The 21616-nt window shown below is 49.0% G+C and overlaps 1 protein-coding gene across 3 annotated transcripts; it reads right to left on the reverse strand.

Annotated features, from left to right (window-relative positions):
* Nucleotides 1–991: 991 nt before the first annotated feature.
* Nucleotides 992–20068, reverse strand: ACCS (1-aminocyclopropane-1-carboxylate synthase homolog (inactive)). Of its 3 annotated transcripts, XM_070473139.1 has the most exons (16): nt 19514–19597; nt 18738–18808; nt 17967–18257; nt 14580–14639; nt 12014–12084; nt 10755–10824; nt 10002–10068; nt 7981–8078; nt 7373–7450; nt 6521–6621; nt 5580–5669; nt 3849–3894; nt 3593–3734; nt 1784–1926; nt 1542–1695; nt 992–1398 (listed from the first exon to the last, which is right to left on the reverse strand). In XM_070473139.1, the coding sequence occupies exons 3-16, from the start codon at nt 18255–18257 to the stop codon at nt 1316–1318; spliced, it is 1494 nt and encodes a 497-aa protein (XP_070329240.1). In that variant the 5' UTR covers nt 18738–18808; nt 19514–19597; the 3' UTR covers nt 992–1315. The 3 variants fall into 3 exon arrangements, with proteins under 3 accessions (XP_070329240.1, XP_020758617.2, XP_020758616.2); XM_020902958.2 differs by lacking the exons at nt 18738–18808; nt 19514–19597 and adding an exon at nt 19952–20068; XM_020902957.2 differs by lacking the exon at nt 18738–18808 and having other exon boundaries at nt 19514–19945.
* Nucleotides 20069–21616: the final 1548 nt, after the last annotated feature.

A 21616-nucleotide genomic window follows, 5' to 3' on the forward strand; every position in this document is an offset into this window, starting at 1 on the left:
TCCTCATCTCTAGGGCTTGCCTGGTGGCTCAGAGGGTAAAGAGCCTGCCTGCAATGCAGGAGACCTGGGTCGGGAAGATCCCCTGGAGAAGGAAACGGCAACCCACTCCAGTGTTCTTGCCTGGAGAATCCCATGGACAGAGGAGCCTTGCAGGCTACAGTCCATGGGATTGCAAAGGGTCAGACACGACTGAGCGACTTCACTTTCCTCATCTCTAAAATGGGGGATGATAATGCCAGCTTCCCAGTGTGGTTAGAGTTAGGAATGCTGCATATAAGTTACCCCACATGGTGTCGCAGGCATACAAGGCATTCACGAAAAGACAGGGCAGAGGGATGGATCAATGAAAGGCAGAAAGAGGAGAACAAGTCCTAATCCACAGAGCACGGTTTGTAGAAAGTAAATGCTGATTTCACCAACATGCTCTTGACAGAGGAACAAGGAAAGAGCTTTTCCAAATGGGAGCGCCAGCACCAGAGCAGGGGCCTCAAGCATACAGCTTTAAGGCCAGTTCAGAAAGCTCTTTTGGGCTCTGAACGAAAGCAACCCTGGGGATGGGGCGGGTGGCCCTTTCATGCTTAGGGGGGCAAGGCCAGCCTGAGTCAGCTTGTCCTCTGAGCAGTTCAGGGCCCCTCATCTCCCTGCAGTCATGGCAAGGTCACTCTGGTGCACGATCAAGAGTAAACGGAGCTCCTTGCCAGGAAGACCGCACCCTGGAGCCAGAGATGCCCCGCCCGGCTGCCACCAGGGGCCCGTTCACTTCATCCCAAGCGGAGGCTGGTCCTGGAACCCGGGTCCCAGGTGTGCTGTGGGCCCCCACATCCTACGTGCAGGGAGAATAACCTGAACATAACAGAATTTAATTCCTTTCTCCTTGTACTTTGGAAATTACCACTCTTCTCTCTCGGGGGGGGCGTGCTCTCTCTGACATGTGTTGTTCCTTTGATTTGTTTCCCTGGCAATAGAGACAGAAGACTGAAGGCCATCAAAAGGAGGTACAGGTTGTTTATTTTCACATCCTGGGGGTGCCGAGGGCTGCGTGAGGAACAGTCACGACTCCTCCGCTGTTCCGTAAATGAGTCACAGCAGAGGCTTCTAGTTTTCCCCTGTTTGGTTTTAATAGCAGGAGAGAGGGGGTGGACCACAACTTAAGGAGCATCTCGCTGCCCCCGGGAGAGCAAGGAGCAAGGATTCTTCTTCAAGGGCAAGGCCGAGAAGGGTATCTGCCTGGCAAGAGGCTTGTCCAGCAACAGTCTTCATAGTGGTTGCGGGGCCCTGTGGCCACGAGACAGCGACCAGCTCACTTGTGGGGGCCTCATGGCTCCTGGTTCTGGCGGGGAGGGGCGTCTTCTGCCACCTGGGGTTGGCCCTCAAGCACCTGTCGGACCCTCTGCATCCCTGGGAGGTGGGAAGGGGGAAGTGAGGGTCAGCACGGATGCTGGGCGGGTAGGGACCAACCAGCTGAGGCTGCCGGGGCTCCAGGGGGGGCCAGAAGCGGGAGGGCAGGTTGAAGGATGCGGTCAGGAGGCAAGACCACTCACCCAGGCGAAGCCGGTGGGTCTTGTCCGAGAAGACCAACCGGAACCAGCCAGGCTCTTTGCACTCGAAGGCTTTGCCGAAGGACAGCAGCACCTTGTTCTCCAAAAATCGACGCCAGAGCCGCACCTCCTCCTCAAAGGTGGCCTCAGGCAGGTACTGGGAGGCATAAGAGGAGCTCGGGATGCTCGCCTGCTGGAGGGAGCTTTCTCATCGCCCCACCCCCACCCCCCGCCACCTGCATTACCTTCCTCAAGTCAACCCAGATGAAGAAGCCAGCCCCGCGGCTCACGAAGGGGATACCCAGGGCCCGGAGGTCCTCCGAGACATAGGTGTGGGCAGCCTTGAGCCGGGCGTGGTTTTCTGGCAGATACACTTGATTGATCCAGTCTGCGTGGGTGAAAAGAGAAGCCAGAAGATCAACCTCCCATCAACCCTCCACTGTGTCCTGAGAGCCCTGCCCCGCTGGCTGATTGGGGGTGATGGGAACAGTCAGTGAAAAGCACTTTATATCCAGGTACTCAGCCGTTCAGACACAGAGTCCGTCAGGACCCAGACCCTCACAAAGCGACACTTCTGAGACACCCAGGCCGAGACCCAGAGCTCAGTGTGGCCACTGATGAGGTCTAGGGCCTTGGACAACTTCACGTCCCAGATCCTTCTCATTTTTTAATTGACCTTTGTTTTTGGTGTCCAGTTCAATGAATTATAACACATATGTATATTTCTGTAAACCAACCCCCCTACCCACAGGCAGGATACTGAAGAGTTAGTTCCCTCACTCCAAAGAATACCCTCATGCTGTTTAAAGTCACATCACTCCCTTCCCTGTAACTGCTGGTCTGTTCTCCATCACTGTAGTTTTTGCCTTTTCCAGAACATTACCTAAGTGGAATCATACAGTAATGTAATCTTTTGAGACCAGTTCCTTTCACTCAGCACAATGCCCCTGTGATGGGTCGTCATGGACTTTATAGCAGCGTAGTATTCCACTGTGTGGGTGAACCACAGTTTGTTTCTCCATTCATCTGTGGAAGGACGTTTGGGTTGTTTGCAGTTCGGGGTGATTATGAATAAAGCAGCTATTAACATTCATGGAGAGGTCTTTGTGTGACCATGAGGGCAAAGACCTCCCTGGGTGAGGAAGATCCCCTGGAGGAGGGTATGGCAACCCACTCCACTACTCTTGCCTGGAGAACCCCATGGACAGAGGAGCCTGGCAGTCTACAGGCCATGGGGTTGCAAAGACACGACTGAGGCGACTTAGCACACACGCCAGGGCAAATATCTAGGAGTGGGGTTGCTTTGCCATTTGCTAAGTGTGTGCTGAACTTTATAAAGAACTGCCCAGTTGTTTTCCAAGGGGACTGCTCCATCTCACATCCCCACCAGCAGCATGTGAGAGTTCCAGCTGCTCTGCATCCTCACCAATACTTGATACTGTCACTAGCTTTTACATTTTAGTTACTACAGCAGGTGTGTAGTACCTGGTCCTTATTTTCCTCATCTATAAAACGATGGGGAAATTACAGGAACACCTGCTTCTGAGGATTCTGGGGAGGGATGAATGAGATGATGCATTGAGAGCATCTTGCAGGACTCAATGAATGATGGTGATTACAGGTAACCTTTCTATCTAAACTCACTCTCTGAACCCAGGAACAGGACCGATCTGCATAGAGAGAGATACTTCCATTATAACAATTTCCCCATAATCATGTCTGCTCTTTTCCCAGTGCTCACAGCTAAGAAGAATGAGTTCACATTGATTAAGTGCCTGCTATATGGCAGGTGCCATTCTAGTTGAATGACAAATCTCACCATCCCTACAAGACAGATTCCATGATGATCCCAGTTTTGCAGATGAGAAACTGAGGCTCTGGGAGGTGAAGGAATAGGCCTTGTAGTCAGGAAGTGACAGAGTGGGGTATGAACCCAGTCTGGGCTCAGAGCCAGCACTCTCAAACACCACCCTAAATTCGTCTTGTGGGAGAAGTATCCACAGCCCCTGGCCAGTCCCTCCCGCAACCTCAAGGGGCCAGGCCCAGGCAGTCACCACGGTCCCGGAGCAGCTGTGCCATCTGATACTGGGTCAGGCCACTGAGGCCGTGATAGCGACACAGGGAGGTCACCGCCGTGGCCACGTCCTGGTTTTCCGTGTACAGCGTGCCGAAGCGGAGCCCAGATATCCCGAAGTCCTGCAGCGGAAAGGCACCATGGGCGGTGGCCAGCCCTCCCGGAGGAAGCCGGCTCCACCTACCTCTCTACCCTCCCGCCTCCCTGACACCCCCCGGGGCCAGCCAGGAACCCACCTTGCTGGTTGCCCACACCACGTGGGTCCTCTGGGGGTCAGGCAGCCTGCAGAAAGCACAGCATAGGAGCAGAGGCAACACAGGCCCACAGGAGCTCACAGGATTGGTTAATCAAATGAGGAGATGGATGGGTGAACCTGGTTTCATCTCCTGAATCGCTAATTCCTCCACATCCCTTACAGCAGGGGTCAGCCAACTGCAACCCACAGGCCAAATCCATCCTGCTGTCTGTTCTTGGAATTGAAGTTTTATGGGGGAACAGCCACACTTTCACATACATACCATCCAGGGCTGTTTTTATGCTATAATGCCAGAGTTGAGTGAACAACCATATGACCTGTAAAGCTTAAAATATCTGCCATCTGATCCAAAAATATTGCCAACCTCTGATGCAGAGCATAGTTCAAGCATCACTTCCTCAAACAGACCTCATCTGACCACCTCCAGTGGACCAGGCCAACTGGGTACCCCCAGCCGATCTTCTGCTGTCTCCGCAGACACCTCCTTTTTAATCATCAAATGATTAGCTGTGTATCTAGTTGCTAAAGCTTGTAGAAATACAAGATCCACAAAAGAAGGGCCTGTGTCTTTCTTGTTCACTGACACATCTCCAGCACAGCACAGTATCTGGCCCGCAGTAGGTAGCAAGTCCCTGTCTCTCCGAGTCTCACTCTCCTAATTCCACATGCCGTCCACTTGGCAGAGCCTTGTGAGGACCGGTTGAATGGAGCAAAGGAAAGTGTTAAGGGACCATTGACTGAAACCACCCTAGCCAGGCAGGATAACAGTCACTCGTGTGAGTTATCTCACAACAAGAGAGAGACCTTGATGACAAACGTGGAACTGACAAGCTATGGCCTGCCAGAAGAATCCGGGAGCGGCCGAAAGGAGGGAGGAAACACCAGCCCATAATACATCCTTCAAGCCTCCCAGAAACCCTCACGCTGGAGACCATCTCGATTGAGAGATGCTCGTGCTGCCAGGGAGGACCTTGAATTGAACCAAAAATGGGCACCAGCAAGATGACTGGCCAGAGAACCCAGAAAGCTAATCCCCTCACCACAAAACCCGAGATATTGAGCCACATGGCAGAGCGGTTCTCCTGGGTCTCCTTCCCCTGCTGCTCTCCTCCCAGGCGCCCCTTCTCAGTTAAGTTTCTTGCTTTGTCAGCATACGTGTCTCCTCAGACAATTCACTTCCCAGTGCTAGGCACGAGCCCACTCTCGGGCCCTGGAAGGGGTCCCTCTCCCAGACACAAAAGGACTCAGCAGGGCTGAAAGGTCTAAACAAACATGGAACCGTCAGAATCCCCGAATGCCAGATGTGCAGGCTGGACAGATGATCTGCTCCAAGTGTTCCCACAGGTGCTTTGCCTACACATGCCTGACTTAACTTGACTCAAACTGCATCTAAGAAAAAAAGCTCCGAGAGCTGGCAGGGCCTGGCACACGCAGGGGGCCCCAGGAGTATTTGCTGAATGACTGAATGTAAGTGGAGCCACTCTGGAGATGAAGGAAACAGCAGACAAGCCCATTTCCTGCCCTCCCAGGCTTCCCTCATGGAATCCTAAGACCCTTCCTTGAAGCTTTCAGAAACCCCACAGAACGGTTTGAAAACCACTGACTGGCCCAGCCTCCCTTCGTCTCGTTGGGGGATCTGAGGACTGCAGGATTAGCAGGAAGGAAGCGGAAATGCCCTGGAGCGGGGGTGGGGGGCCGGGAGTCAGCTCACCTTTCCAGGCTCAGGACACTGCGGTACCCAACGGACTCCTCAAACACGGACAGCATGTAGACCTCGTCCACCATCACGTGCAGCTCATGCCTGGAGGGCAGGTACGGGGAGGTTGGTGTGGGGAGAGAGCTTGGTTTGTTGGCCAAATGCTCCCCCCGCCCAGGGTGGGATGGCAGTGAGTCAGAAATCCACAAGGACCACAGTCTAGCCCAGGGTTACCAATCTTGGTTTTTCCAAGAATATCCATCTTCTGTCTATTTTCTTTTTTTTTTTTTTTCAGAGATGACACTGGGGCTTTTGAAGCACTGTGGGGGAAGGCAGAGCCCTCGGGCACCTCTACAGAGGGACACAGTTAGGTGTGAGACAGTTAAGTGTCTCAGACGGTAAAGAACCTGCCTGCAATGCAGGAGACCCAGGTTCGATCCCTGGGTTGGGAAGATGGCCTGGAGAAGGAAATGGCAACCCACTTCACTATTCTTGCCTGGAGAATCCCATGGACAGAGGAGCCTGGGGGGATACAGTCCATGGGATCTCAAAGAGTCAGAAACAACTGAGTGACTAACACTCACACCTGGTTAAGTACAGACAGACCCAGATTCACAGCTGGCTCTGCCCCTCACTCTGAGGCTCAGTCAACTGGGATAAAGACAGTATCTGCACCTAATAGCACTGCTGAGAGGATTACATGAGTGAGAACATGAGGGGTTAGCAGGGGCCTGGCCCCTAGAGCGGGCAATAAATGACACTTGTTATAAAAAAGAGAGAACTTGCATCCCACCAGAGAACTGCTCCCCGCCCCTGCCCCCGACTTTCCTGCCAGGAAGGGTGGAAGCAGGCAGAAACCTACAGTGGGGTCAAGAAGGCAGCAGGCACCACACGGAAGCTCACATCAGAACCCTAACCTGTCACAGGCTTTGTGGGGCGAGCGTGGGGCACCTCACCTCTTGGCAAACTCCAGGTACTCCTGCAGCTCTGCTGGGGAGTAGATGTCACCCAGAGGATTCTGGGGGTTGATGAGGATGAGGCCTTTGACCTTCACACCCTGCAACATCAGCAGGGCAGGAGGCCCTCAGCTCCTCCCCAAGGCCACAGAGTCCCACCGGACCAGCCGGGCACTGGGCAGGATGCTGGGGAAATATGTTCACCGCCCAACATGAAATGAAGAAGGGCAAAGAATTATATCTGCCGCATCGTATCAGTTATAAAAGAAAACAAATGCAGAGACCAAAGCTCAGAGGGAAAAACGTCCAAACACCAACAAAGCTTGCCTTTGTTGGTAGAAATACGGGTGTGGGGGGGGTGCTTTTAAAATTCCCACGGTGGTCATGTATGACTTTTATGAGCAAGTTTAAAAAAAAGATAGATTGATAGATTTCTGAAAAGGGGACTGGACAGGAACCACTGGTCTCTGCCGTTCTTCAGGAGGCCTCAGATCCCCTCAGAGCGAGGGGGCTACCCATTCAAATCACCAGAGAGATCACTGAACCACAGACTTGTAAGCTCCATGCTTGACCCACTGAGTCGAAATCAGGCAGAGTGGCGGGTAGTGTTTTCAATCAAGCTCCCTGGTTGATTCTTTGTACACCGAGAGTCTCAGGGTTTTTCTCTAGTGGGAAGACCTCTATGGGCAGGCTCCTTCTTGACCCCCAGAATGGTTCCATGCTACCACCCTATCCCCATCCCCCACATAGAGTCCCAACCCTTCTCCCTAGGAGATCGGTCCACAGGAAGGGGGTCCCTGCCCTGCTCAGACCCACCCACTTCCAGCCTTAGGTTTATTTTGATCCCCAGACCTCAGAATTAGCTCCCTGCAGGGCCATCTCCAGCTTCTCCACTGTGAGCTGGAAGGGGCGTGTTTCCAGCCCAGTGACCTGAAAAAGATCCACAAAAGCCATCAGCCAGATTCAGTCACTCCGCTCCAGACCTGAACTCTGGGGTCTCACCTCCCCGCTGTCATCTCCAGCCTCCTCTTAGACAATCTCAGAAAACACAGGGTGTGTGGGGTCACTCCCTTCTCACTGCCACCCACACATCACATCAGGGCAGCCTCACAGCTCTTAGGTTTGGAGAAAAGTCCCCTGAGGTCCTCTGATTGGGGTGCCTGGGCTGCCATGTGGAGGTGTGCTCTGCCCTGTTCTCACCCCACCACTTCTGTGTGGTCTCCCTGGGATGCCCTTGGCTTCTACATGGACCCCAGGGATCTCAGAGCTGGAAGATCAGATGTCCCCAGGGCACCCAGGCAAGGGCAGCCATGGCCAACAGGAGACATCGTTCTCCTTCTGGCCATAATCCCAGAGCCTGCGGCATGGACTTCCTCTCATGACCACCGTCAAATTCAGAAGCAGGAACATCCTGGCCTACAGGAAGGTCCAGGCCCACCGGGGGTCCCAGGAACTCTTACCTCACTGTCCAGATAGACATAGACCAGTCGGACGTTGCCATAGAGATACACGTGCTGCGTGATGGCTCCATAGTAAGGCGCAGGGATCAGGAAAGCCTCTGGGGGCAGGAGTGAGCCAGGGCCTGTCACCCTCTGGCCAGGATGCCCGCAGCCCCCATCCACTGACCTCTCCACACCTCTCCAAGTCTTCAGTGTCCTTGGGGAATATGCTTCCTCTCTCTGAGCTCCCAAAACGCTTTCTAAAGCTTGGATCCACTGAGATCAGTCCCTTTTCCAATAATTAGTAGCTAACATTTATTGAGCACTTACTCTGTGTGGGGATCTGTGCTAAACATTTTTTAATCTCATTTGATCATCACAGCCACTCTGTTATTATCTTAACTTTACTGATGAGCAAACTGAAGCTTAGGTCATGCTGGGTCACTCTGAGGACAGACTTGGAGCCAGGAGTCGAAGCTGCAGGGCATTGATCTGGGTTTGACAAATGGAAAAACTTGACAATGGCTAGAACTGCCCAGAGACAGAACGTGCTGCTTCTGGAGGGGTGAATGCTCCACCCCTGGGGGCACTGAAACCAAAGTCTGAGACCGCTAGAGCAGGAGGGGGTGTCACGCAGAAGATTCTCACTGTGGACAGGGGTTGATGAGATGATGTCCAAGGTCTGCTCTAACGCAGAGGTGAAGGCACTGCCCCGATTCTGCAGCAGTCAAATCGGTCAGGTTGAGCTCCTCAGCTTCCCTTCAGCACGACCCACCCCCCAGCCACAATTCCCAGCTCTGGAAGGGGTGGCCTCTGTCCTACATGTCCCCTCTGCTGACCACAGGGACTGAACCAGAGGTAGACAAATGACCCCAGGAGCCAATGCACCAGCTGGCCAGACACCCATCACATTCTCTCTGTCTCAAGACTTTGCTCCAAGAAGCAAAGACCCCTGTGAGATGAGAATGAGCACTTGAAAGCAGAGGTCATGCAGTCAGAGCTGGGCCAGCAACCTGGGGCCCTACAGAGCTGAGGACGGTCCAGAAGAAGAGGAGGGAGGGGGACCACACACATCAGGGGCAGACAAAGTGTGTGCTTCTCCAACTCTTGATTGTTCTCAAACGGGTACGAAATTGCCTGTTACATCCTTGCAATGAATCTCCCTTTTAGGCTCAAAATATTACATCTCTCTGTGTGATTCTGACAAGTAACTCAACCCCGTGGGCCGTAATCTCCTCATCTGTTAAATGGGAACAAGCCCAGAACCTATCTCATTGAGGTTCTAGTGGGGATTAAATGACAGACTGTGCCTAGCCTTAGACCAGTGCCTGAAACCTAGTATGTGGTCAATAAATGTTACTAATAGTAGCTTAGAAGTTAAACTAGTGTGAGCGAGCCTCTGTTCCTGGCAGCCAACAACCCTGCCCATGACTATGGTCAACATGTCCTGGAAATGACCGTGGCTCTTGCAGCAGGTGCTGCTGGCTAGCCAGTTGACATCCATTCCTAAGAGAGCACACAGATTTTTCAGCTATGACCAGCAAGAAATCCAAGGAAAGTGGACCTTCCCCCAGACCCTGGGGATGAAGCAAGTTCGGTTTAAATCAACCAGGGTTCTCCTACTCTTCGCCAGGGACTGCTTTGGGAATGGGTTTGTGAGTCCGTTCTGGCCAGAAAGATGAAAGGGACTCTCCTGGAAAAGAGTAGGCCCATTTCCTCCCTCCCTTCAAGAGAGAGACAGGCAAAGCACAGCCTCCCTCTCTTCCTACTTCCGGACACGCTGTGACGTGAGGCTGTGAGTGCCATCGGTGGGCAGGGGGAAAAGCCGAGGTCGTCACAGAGGCACAGCCCAGAAGCCTGGCATCACCTCGATTTCCCCTGGAACTGCCAAGCCCTGCTGTCTTGTCGGGGCACTTAGTTCAGCCTCCCGTGGTCTAACAGTTTATTAGGGTAAAAGCATCTGATGCAGCCCTCCAGGCCCAGCAGCCAGGGTTGGGGAGGCGGGGAAAGGGACTGCAGGCCCAGGGCCAAGGTCTACTCACCCGCCGCCTCACACAGCACCATGGCCAGAGCAGAGAAGAGAGAGGCAGAGCCGTTCAGAACAACCACCTGGGGGCAACATGTCCCCGGGACCAAGATGAGTCCGTGCGGGAGGGCGCACGGGCCTGCAGCCTGGATCCCAGAGGGCACAGAGGCAGGGGAACGCGGGGGGCCCTCCTGGGCACGGCCACAGCAAAGCCACGGGGGTCCCCGCAGGCCCCTCCTGACTAACAGCCAAGTCCATCTGTGTGGCTCACTCGTGGGGACGCTGTTCCAGATCCACTGAGCAAGCAAGAGGGAGCTGGTCACTCAGAGAGTCCGGCCCGAAGGTGTGGGGGCAGAGGGGCCGCAGAACAGAGCAGGGCAGAAGTTATGCTGCTGCTGCTGTTTAATTGCTAAGTCACGTCTGACTTTTTTGTGACTCCATGGACTACAGCCCACCAGGCTCCTCTGTCCACGGGATTCTCCAGGCAAGAATACTGGAGTGGGTTGCCATGCCCTCCTCCAGGGGATCTTCCTGACCCAGGGATCTGGAAGCGTCTCCTGCCTGGCAGGCAGGTTCATGACCACTGAACCACCTGGGAAGTCCTGCAGAAATTATACCTAAACTGAATATCTAGGATGAGGGGAAAGAAGGGAGGGGGGTCTTCCTAATTTCTATACCAAAACTAAGTGACCCCACCTGAGCCCTGGCGAGCTAAAAGATGGGTAGGGAGCAGAAGAGGAGGAAAGAGCAGAAGAGGGGAGTAACTCACGTTCTCCGGTTTAAGGGGTGCGGGGCTTCTGCAGTAGAAAGACAGGAACCTGGCCACTTCCTCCCGGAGGCTGGAGATTAGACAGACAAATGGCGGTGCTTATCAGAGGGGCTTGAACTCCTCCCTGACCCCGTCCATCCCAAAGCTCCTCTGGTGCATCTTCAGGCAGCTGCCATCACCCTTTTCTGCTTCCCATGAGGGGAATACAATCAGTATCTGTCTCCAATCCTTGGCACCCACCTCTCTCCTTGGCCCCAACACTATCTACATGCATCGAAACTTTCATTCCAGTAGTTCTAGGACACCTGACCTACCTAATCAGCAGACTGTAGGAATATCACAAGTAACACTCTCTATGTAGATCTAGCTAATAGTAATCATAATAATAACACATTATCATAATAAAATATATAATGTATAACAAATAATTATTATAACAATAACTATTATCAGAGTTATTGCTAACATTTACAAGCATCTACCTTATGCAGATGTTAGAGAATTTTCCTTAATCTTCATAACACTCCTGTAACTACTATTATTATTCCCATTTTACAGACAAAGAAACTGACACTTCAAGGAATTAGGTCATGTGCTGATTAGTGGCAGAGTCCACACTCAAGCCCAGTGGTCTGACTCTAGGGCCACTATCCTCATTATTACAAGAGCAGGTGCCTTGGAATTACCCTTGGATTCACCCTTGGAATCAAGTCCTGCTCCAGCAATAAATCCTTAGGACAGCATCTGGGCCCTAGTAAGTGCTCAACAAATATAAGGGCTTATTTCATTTATCATCTCCCATTTTACCAGCAGCAGAAGTCGCCCAGCTGATTGTGGCTCCTCTAAAGCTACTGAGAAGCTAGGAACAAAGACTCCTGACCTGAAGCCTTCCCCATGCCTCAGACTCAGAGAGACCAAGGCTGGGGGCCTCGGAGCAGGGCGGGACAGGCAGGAGGCACCAGGTCTCTGCAGATGCTCCAGGAGGCCCCGTGACGGCCCGCCCTCCAGGACCAGGCCTCAGCCCAGGGCAGGCTTTCTCAACTCAACACTGTTGATGTTTGGGGCCAGATCATTCCTTGCCATGGGGGCGGGCATTGTAGGAAATTTAGCAGCATCTCTGACCTCTACGCAGTAAAAGTCAGCGGCACCCTCTCCCCCAAGTTACAACAGACAAAAACGTTTCCAGATGTTGCCACATGTCTCCTGGGAAGCAAAACCGCCCTGAAGGTGAAAACCACTGGCCCACAGGTCCTACTTACAACAGATGTCCCCTCCAGTCAGGGTACTGCAACAGGGACGGCTCCACCTGCAGCATGTCGCTCTGACTCAGCTGGGGACAGAGAGGGGAGAGCAGGATTAGGCGCCGCACACCTAATGGGCACCTGTATCCACACAGCACCGGGGCCTCTCAATCCAAGGGCTGCTCATCAGAAAAGCCAGGACCGGGGCAGCCCAGGGATAGCATTCTCATGCCCATTTTGCAGATGAGGAAACTGAGGCTTAAAAATGTCAGCTGTGGGAATTCCCTGGCAGCCCAGTGGTTAGGACTCCTGGCTTTCACTGCAGCAGGCACAAAATTCCACCCCTGATTGGGAAACTAAGATCTTACAAGTCATGCAGCGTGGCCAAAAAAGTCAGGTGGATAGGCAATGGGACAGTACCAGCAAGTGGCAGAGCTGAGATGAAACAGAATTTCTGACCCCTAGTCCAGTGCTCTTTATACAAGACGCCACCCAACAAAACCAGAGGGTGGATTTGTGGAGGCGGTGGAGGAGACCTCGATCCTCCGTTCCTCTGTGGGGTGACAGAAAAGGCCCCAGAACTGGGTGCCCTGTTTTGGTCTTGGTTCTAAGTCCTGGAGGGACTCAGGCCACTGCCCTCCTGCAGCCTCAGCTCAACCTCACACTTTGGAAAATGCAGCCATTTGCAGATCACCTCCACTGCCCCGGTGCTGGGTTAGGGACTCCCACGGTATCATGCCCACAAAGTCAAGAAAGGCAGGAGCCGAGGGAGGTGGAACAAAAAGGGACAGAGGGAATCAGTCACGTGTCCACAACACCACCCTCTTCCCTTTCTCCCTCCTTCCTGAGAGCCACGCTGTCCAATACAGAGGCCGCTGGCCACTGTGGCTCCTGGCTCCTTACGTGCGACTCTCCTGAAGTGAGACACTGGATTCTGAAGACTTATATGAAGTAAGTATGTAAAATATGGGGCTACCCAGGTGTCTCCGTGGTAAAGGACCCGCCTGCCAATGCTTGAGTTAGAACCCTGGATCGGGAAGATTCCCTGGAGGAAATGGCAACCCGCTCCAGTATTCTTGCCTGGGAAATCCCATGGACAGAGGAGCCTGGCGGGCTACAATCCATGGGGTTGCAAAAGAGTCAGATACAACTTAGTGACTAAACAACAATAGCAACATGTAAAATATCTCATTAATAATTTTTATATTGATTACATGTTGAAATGGCCATATCTTATATATATTGGACTGCATAAAATACATGATGAAAATGAATGTTACCAGTTTCTTTACACTTGTTTAACAGAAAAATTTTAATTGTATATGTGGCTCACATTTTATTTCTACTGAATGGCACTGAGCTGCCTTAGAGTGAGGAGATATCTTTGGGTAGAACAGGCTTTTCAAGTCCACTCCCTATACCCCTTTCCTATCATGGCTCAGATGTTCCCCTTTGGAAACATGTTCCTTTGGGTTAAGTATCGCTCTCTCCATAGCCCCAGACTCTGACTCCTAGGCCTTGAGAGACAGGTAGTTCCAGTGGTTTGCTAGAGATGGCTCTCACTAGCTCAAGAAATCTGATTATTCTGTCTATACGTGAGTGGGCAGGGAGGGAGAGGGGAAGGAGCAAAACAAGGGTAAGGGATTAAGAGGTCCAAACTACTAGGTATAAAATATGCTACAAGGATCTACTGTACAATATGGGGAATATGGTCAATATTTTATAGTAGCTATAGATGGAACATAATCTTTAAAATTTTTCTTAAAATTAAAACAAAATTAAAATTTTTTAAAAATATTAAAAAAATTGTGCATCACTGTTATATACCTATAACTTAAATAATACTGTATAGCAATTACACTTCACCTTAAATAAAATAATCTGATTATTACATTTTCAGCAATTTTTCAAAATGTGCTAAAAACCAGTCATTTTCAAAAATAAAATTATATAAACTATCTAGAAATTATGTAAGTCAGTCATAGTAAAAACAAAATAAAAACATAAGTAAAAATCATAGTAAATCAAATCATAGTAGAAACAAAGGGAAAAGGTACTCAAACAGTACTGCTTATGGCCGACAGCATTCCATTTCGCTCCCATCTGCACCCCGGGGGTTCTTTACATCCAGGTCGTCTGCACGGCGGGACCACCACGTGATGTGCCCCGCACCTCTCTTCCCAGCGCTGCGTGCGGTGATGGCACAGCACAACCCTGAATCAGCCAGTGGGGCATGTGCACTATGGGACTCCACAAAAGCTACAGATCAGGACTTCTCCTGCCCCAGGGCCAGTTGTTAAATACTGACCACACATCACTGAGTATCTCCGCCTGAGAGCAGGGACCCAGCCAGCAGGAGGGGCTGAGGCGGGAAGCAGCCAGAAGCGGAGAAGCAGCAGAATCAGAAGTAACTCGCCCCAGATGGCAGAGAACATGGTCCCCAGGGCAGAGCGGGGCCTCCTGACTCCAAGGCCGGGGCAACCGAGGCAAGCAGCCAGCTCTCCGGGGGGATTATTCCAGGGAATCCCAGGGAAGACAGCCCCTCGGAGCTGGGGATGCCACTCAGAGGTGCAGTGGGACTTACCCGTCTGGACAGCAGGTCAAAGCAGAGTTTGTTCTCACTGGTGCCCAAGTTAATGATGCCCTGGAGGTGAGAGGTACAGAGCCACGTAAGCACAGCAGAGGGTGCCAGCAGAAGGCTCCAGGAGCGCACGAGGCAGCAAGGTGGAGCTCTGCAACCTCGACCTTCCCACCACCCCACCCAGTCTTTGCTCAAGCACTGCCCTCCACAGGGTTCCCTGATCGTATCTCCCCATTTCTGAAGCTCTGTGCAAATGCCTTCTCCTCCAGGAAGCCCTCCTTAAAATCCCACCTGCATGGGGATCTTTTCTACTTCGGGACCCCAAAGCACTTTAGCTGTCCCCCTTGAGAGCACTGGTCAGTTTCCACCCCAGGTCACAAAGACTGATGTACAGGCTTTGTCTCCCCTACAAGATGGGAAGGTCTCTGAAGACACCACATGCCCAAGACACACACTGAATCTCTCACGAGGCTCAGTTCACAGGATGAGAGAATGTGCTCACAGTAAACTGGTGCTCTGGCAGGAACAGGAAGAAGGGTGAATATGCAACAAGAAGAGGCCCTGGGCTGGTGGAAATTCTCCCTGGGGTGGGGACCCATGCCACATTACACAGCATCCAGATTCCAAACACATAGGTACTGTTTTCATAGGACAAGGAGGAGGGCAGGCACAGCTCAAGTTGCCCCTTATAGAGTCCCTGAAAAGACTCACGCACAGCTAATTCCTGACCCCTAAGTTATTAGAGGGGATGGGGAAGGAGGGAGAATGAAAAAGTAGAGCTTCAGTGGGCTCAGGTTATGAAAACTAAAAGGCAGTGCTTCCTCACGCCCTGGGGAACAAACCTATAGGATCTTCCCTACAACCAGTCCATCACCGAATCCTGTCACTTGTGCCTGCAGATACAGGCACAGTCCAAGCAGTTCTCCACTGCTAAGACTCTGGCCCAAGCCACCAGTCTCTCTTGTCTACCTTATTGCAATAGCTTCCCTCCTTCCTTTCCTGATCATTCCCTCATCTCCATTCTCCCTGAGCTGAACCTCCATGCAGCAGTCTGAGTCTAAGTCATCTTTTTAAAAGAAAAATCAGATCCCATTGCTCTTCCTTTGAACCCGTTCCATCCCGTTTAGTCTAAAATCAGAAGCCTCACCATGTCCCGTGGGACCCTACAGCTCTAGTGCCACCCCGCCCCCATTTCCTCTCCGACCTCATGCCAGCCTCCAGCCAGCAAGCCTCTCTGCTGCCCCTTGAACTGCTCTGGGGGCTTTGCACTGGCTGTTCCCTCTGCCTGGAAGGCTTTTCCCCCAGAGACCTACAAAGCTCGCTCCAAGACAGCCCTCAGTGACCCCTACCTCCTGGTGTGCAGGGCCTTGCACAATCCCTTCTCCTGAGTGTGGGTAGACCGAGTGACCTGCTTCTAATGAACAGAACATGCAGAAGTGATGGGATGTCACTTCCCAGACTACATTACAAAGAGTCTGTGGCTCCCACCTTGGGCACTCCTGACCTCTCATTCTCTCTTCCTCTCATGGCTCGCTTGCCCCAGGGGAAGCCAGCTGCTGTGGCTGGAGAAGACCATGTGGGGAGGAACCGAGGCCTGCCGATACCCATGTGAGTGAGCTTGGAAAGGGATCGTCCTCCTGCCCACTCTGTGATCATGTGAGTGAAGCCTGAAATGGACAATTTCCCTGCCCCACCAAGTCTACAGATGAGACCACAGCCCCTGCTTCATTGCAACTTCCCAGATCTTCAGCCTGAAGCACCACCGTGATTCCTGAATTCCAGAAACTGTGAACTGTTTCTTTTAAACTGCTAAGATCTGAAACACTTTGTTACACAGCAAGAGATAACCAATATTAGCATATATATATACTATATATATATGTATACACATGTATATGTATACATATATACATATATATATATAATATATCATGTATTATATTATATATTATATTACTAGGTATTACTAGTATATATATAATGTATATTATATAATATACATTATATATATTATAATATATAATATATATTATATAATATACATTGTATATATTATTACATATAATATATATTATATAATATATTATGCCATATATTATATTATAATATACATTATAATATATTATATAACATTATATTATAGAATATATTATATAATACATAAATAACATATTATATATAAAATTATGTTATATATGTTATATATGTGTTATATATAATATATATTTATAATATATATTATATATACATTATATAGTATAATATAGATATTATATTATATATAAATAGTATATTATATATATTATATAGCAATATATATACTATAGATATAATATTTATATATAGTAATATTATAATATATATCATAATATATAGTTATATTATATATTTATATATAATTATATAAAATATATATTATATTTATTATGCATTATTATATAATAAATTATATTACATATTATATAGTATAATACATATTTTATATATCTATATATTATATATAATATATAATATAATATATAATAATATAATATAATATATATTATATATAATTATATATTATAGTATATTATATATTAATACATTATATCATATATTATATATAATTATATATTATATTATATATTAATACATTATATAATATATTATATATAATATAATACATGTTATTATATTAAATAATATTATAAATTATGCTATAATAAATTATATAATATTGTTATAATTTTATTATAATATTATAATTTATTATAGTTGATATAATAATTATAATAGTATGGTTTTATTATTATGAATTATTACTAATAATTAATTACAATTATTATGATTTATAATTATTGTATTATTATAATATGCAATTATTGTGTCATTATAATAATACATTAATAATAATAGCAACTACTACTTATTGAATGCTCTATGTGAAGCACTGTGCTAATAATTGATATACCTGATAGCATTTAGTTGTGACAGTACAGAATATAGCAGGTATTATTACTCCAATATAGAGATGAACTGATGTTCAAAGACTTTAAGTAGTTAGCTCAAGAATATACAACTTGAAAGTGAAACAGTTTCAGCTTGAACCCTAGTTCTGTCCCAGCTCTAAAGCTGAATAGTTGGGCTGTGGATCAGAAGCCATATAAGAGCATTCCGTGGTTTTTTAATTCCTCCCCCACAAATCAAGTTTCCCTTAATTATAAGTGGGCCATTTTCTGATTCAGGTAATATTTTGGGACCTCTCTAAGCGACACTGTAAACCCCGCTGGAAGTCAGAAGTCCATAACGCTAACCTGACAAGAGCAAGCTGGGTGTTGCCTTATCACTGAAGGTGGGGTACCCTCCCCCAGCTCTCTCTTGGGTCCCAGTGGGGAGGGGGGCATCACTCACACTAGGGTTCTTATCCTCATCATATTCGTCCATGTGGTAGGTCCTGTAGCCCTCCTCAGCTGAATCCCAGAACCATTTAATGATGCTGCCTCTAGAGGACAGGTAGGGGCTGCTGGAGCAGAACATGGCCGTGGGGTCACCCACTCCATAGAACTTCAGTGGCTTCTGGTCTGGTTTTCTGGAGCATTCTCTTTCCAGACCATCTCCCTTGTTACCGGGCAGGCCCTGTATGGAGTCTGAACCTGGACAGGCAGTAGTCATCCTGGATTCCTTCTGAGGGAGGGTGGACATCTGCAGAAAAAAAAAAGCATTCAATCTCTGATCTGATCAAGGACCTTCCATAGCACTAAGCATCAAAAATGAACTGGGGGGACTTCCCTGGAGGTCCAGCAGTGAAGACTTCACTTTCCAAAGCAGGGACATGAGGGTTCAATCTCTGATGTGGGGGCTAAGATTCCACATGCCGTGTGGTTTAAGAAACCAAAACTTTAACAAAAAATAATAATATAACAAGTTCAATAAAGACTTAAAAAGTGGTCCACATCAAATACAAAAAATCTTTTAAAAAATGAACTGGAAGTCATGGGGCCCTCCCCCTTCTCTATCTCCCCTTCTTTTAAGTTTATATAGTTATCACTTCCTGGATCCCCTACTAGTTGTAACCATGTGTGCAATCGCTTCAAGGCATCAACCCTACTAAGGATTTACAGGCAGAGGGTTTATTTGTTACTGTCTACAACTTTAACTAATGGCCGCTTCGGCTTGCTTTACTTTTGGAGAAGTCTTTGATTCTGCAGGCTGAAGTGTCACCAGCTTCTTTTTTCCCTTCTTGCTGATCTCAACTAAAAAAAAAAAAAAGTTAAAATTTTCTGACTTAGAGCAGAAAGGGCCTGGAGTCCATGGGTCTTGCAGTGACTGATGTGAACAGGAGTAAAGGATAGGATGAGATTACTTGGTGACTTGGAACAGACAATGGATGAAGCCTGAGAGGAGGGAAATGGGGGTCTCTGCAAATGCAGGGACCCAAGGCAGCGCCTAGAATTCCATCTTCACTCCCAAAGTGGGGCAACTCTGGCCTCAGGAAGAGGCTGGTCTGATCCTGAGCTCTGACGTGAACTCCACTTTCTAAGCCAGTGTCCTCTCGGGCAAAGTGGATGTAACCGTAACTATCTCATAAACTAGCCCTGGTGAGGACATAAACATATGAGTTAGTGTAAATGGCTTAGGACAAATCCTGACTCAGGGCCAAGGTTCAGTAAATTATGTTTATATTTATTGTTATTATAAAACTCCCTGCCAATTTCCCTAGTCCTGATGACCAAGCCTCATAACACCTGATGATGGGGGACCAGCCAGCGGCTCAGAAACACAGCGGGGCTGCCCGGGTTAAATTTTGCTCCATGAAGTCATTTCTAGGTCCTCCCCCAACTGACTGGGCCTCCTGAGCCTTAACTCGGTTCACAACCCCCCAGCCCATCCCACCCCATCCTCCTTAATCCCCCTCCCCGCAGCCTTGGGCCGAGGAGAGTTCAAAGCCGGACACCCACGTGGCCGGCCTCCAAGATCTGCGAGAGGGCGGCTAGGGCGGGTGGCAGAGCGCAAGGCCCCTGCAGGACAGCAAGCGCCGCGGGAAGAGTCAGCTCCTGGTTTCCGGGAGGAAGTGAGAGTTGGAGCCGAGGGCTGCGAGACGGAAGGGCCAGGACTTGTGCAGAGAGACCTCGAGCCCGAGGCCCCGCGGGCCCCTCCTGCTCTGCAAAGCGGGGTTCGCGCCTCCTTGGCGGAGCTGGAGGCGCCGGCACCCGAGGCTCCGGGGACGCGTTGTCTGTGTCCGAATTCTCGCCGGGACGCGTCATCCGCCGCTGCGCGCGCGCGGCGCACCCGGGCCCAGGCACCCGCACTCGGGCCGTCCACGCAGGGGGCGCACGAGGGGCCACACCGCGGGGCTGGGGCCCCCCAGAGCCTGTCTCCCCGAGACCGACTCCCACCTTTGGCCGCCCAAGCCGGACGGGAAGCCGGGGAAGGGCAGGCGGCCCGCGGCCTGAGACGGTCCAGGAAGGGGCGGGCCGCCCGCTGCCACCGCGGCGCTCTAAGGCTTTGGCGCGCCGACCGCCTTCCAGGCCGGGTCTCCCCACCCCGACACAAGCGGGCGCCTCCCTCTGCCGCCAGGCCTTAGCTTACCCATTTTAAGGCAGTTACCAGGGTTACCGGGCAAATACGTGCCTGATTGGGGTCTATGGAAAAGCCTTTTCGGATTAAGGCGTGTGCATCCTTAAAGCATCCTTCTACTGAAAGCGCTTCTGACCTGAGTTTGTCTTTTCTCCTCCTCCTTTCCTGCTACAGGACACTTGTTGAACTTTGCCTTCAGTTGAGTTGCTTAATCGTGACCGACTCTTTGCAACCCCATGTACTTAAGCACGCCAGGCCTCCCTGCCCATCCCCTGTACATTCTTGGACTTTGGAAATGACCTTGACCCAGGACCCGGGCCAGCGCAGAGCCTTGAATAGTAAAAGTCTCCTTTTCCCATTAAAAAAAAAAAAGCAGGACCCGTCAATACAGTGTGTGTATATATACATATATATATACAACTCTTTGTGACACCATAGACTAGCCCACCAGGCTCCTCAATCCATGGGATTCTCCAGGCAAGAATACTGGAGTGGGTTGCCATTCCCTTCTCCTGGGGATCTTCCCAACCCAGGGATCAAGCCCAAGTCTCGTGCATTACAGGCGGACTCTTTACCACTGAGCCGCCATGGGTGAAAGCCCCTATATACTTGGCTCTAAAATGTCTCTGTTTCAAAGGACTGAAATTGTAGTTTCTGTTCTCTAATTACAAAAGAACTAAACTAGAAATCATTAACGAAGATAGCTGAAAGACCCCAAATATTTGGAAAGTAAATATTTACTAAATAAATTATAGAGTTGGACACAACTGAGCGACAGAACTGAAGAAATCACAAGGAAAAGTAGAAAATTGAATGATCATAAGAACCCAGCTTACCAAAATTTATGAGATGTTGCTAAAGCAATGCTTGAAAAGAAATCAATAACCTTAAATGCTTACATTTAGAAAAAACAGCTTAAAACTTTTGGTCTAATCTTCCCTCCTAAAAAGCTAGAAAAAGAACAAATTGAACCCAAAGTTAAGAAAAGGAAATAAAGAGTAGAAATGAAACAGAAGAGAAACGTATAGGGGAAAAAAAAAAAAAAAATCAATGAAACTAAAAGTTGGGTCTTGGAAAATGTTAATACAATTAATAAACATTTAGATTAACTGATCAAAAAATTCATTTAAATATCAAGAAAGAAAATTATAGCACAATATCCTTCATGAAAATAAGAATTTTACATCTAATATCAAGCCAAATCCAATGATATATAAAAGGTGATGCATCATGATTCTATGGGGCTATTGCAGGAGTATGATATTGCTATAACATTTTTTAATCAATGTAATTTTATCACATTAATAACTAAGAATTATCTCTAGAGTTATAGGCAAAAACATCTGGTAAAAACTGAACCCACATTTATGGTAAAACTTTCATCAAACTAGGAATTGAAGGAAATTCTTATATCTGGTAAAGGTAGTATGAAAAATATTTCCAGTAACATTATACTTATGAATGAGAGACCAAACTCAGTCCTG

This window comes from Odocoileus virginianus, chromosome 10, assembly GCF_023699985.2.
Source record: "Odocoileus virginianus isolate 20LAN1187 ecotype Illinois chromosome 10, Ovbor_1.2, whole genome shotgun sequence".
NCBI classification, from domain to species: Eukaryota; Metazoa; Chordata; class Mammalia; order Artiodactyla; family Cervidae; genus Odocoileus; species Odocoileus virginianus.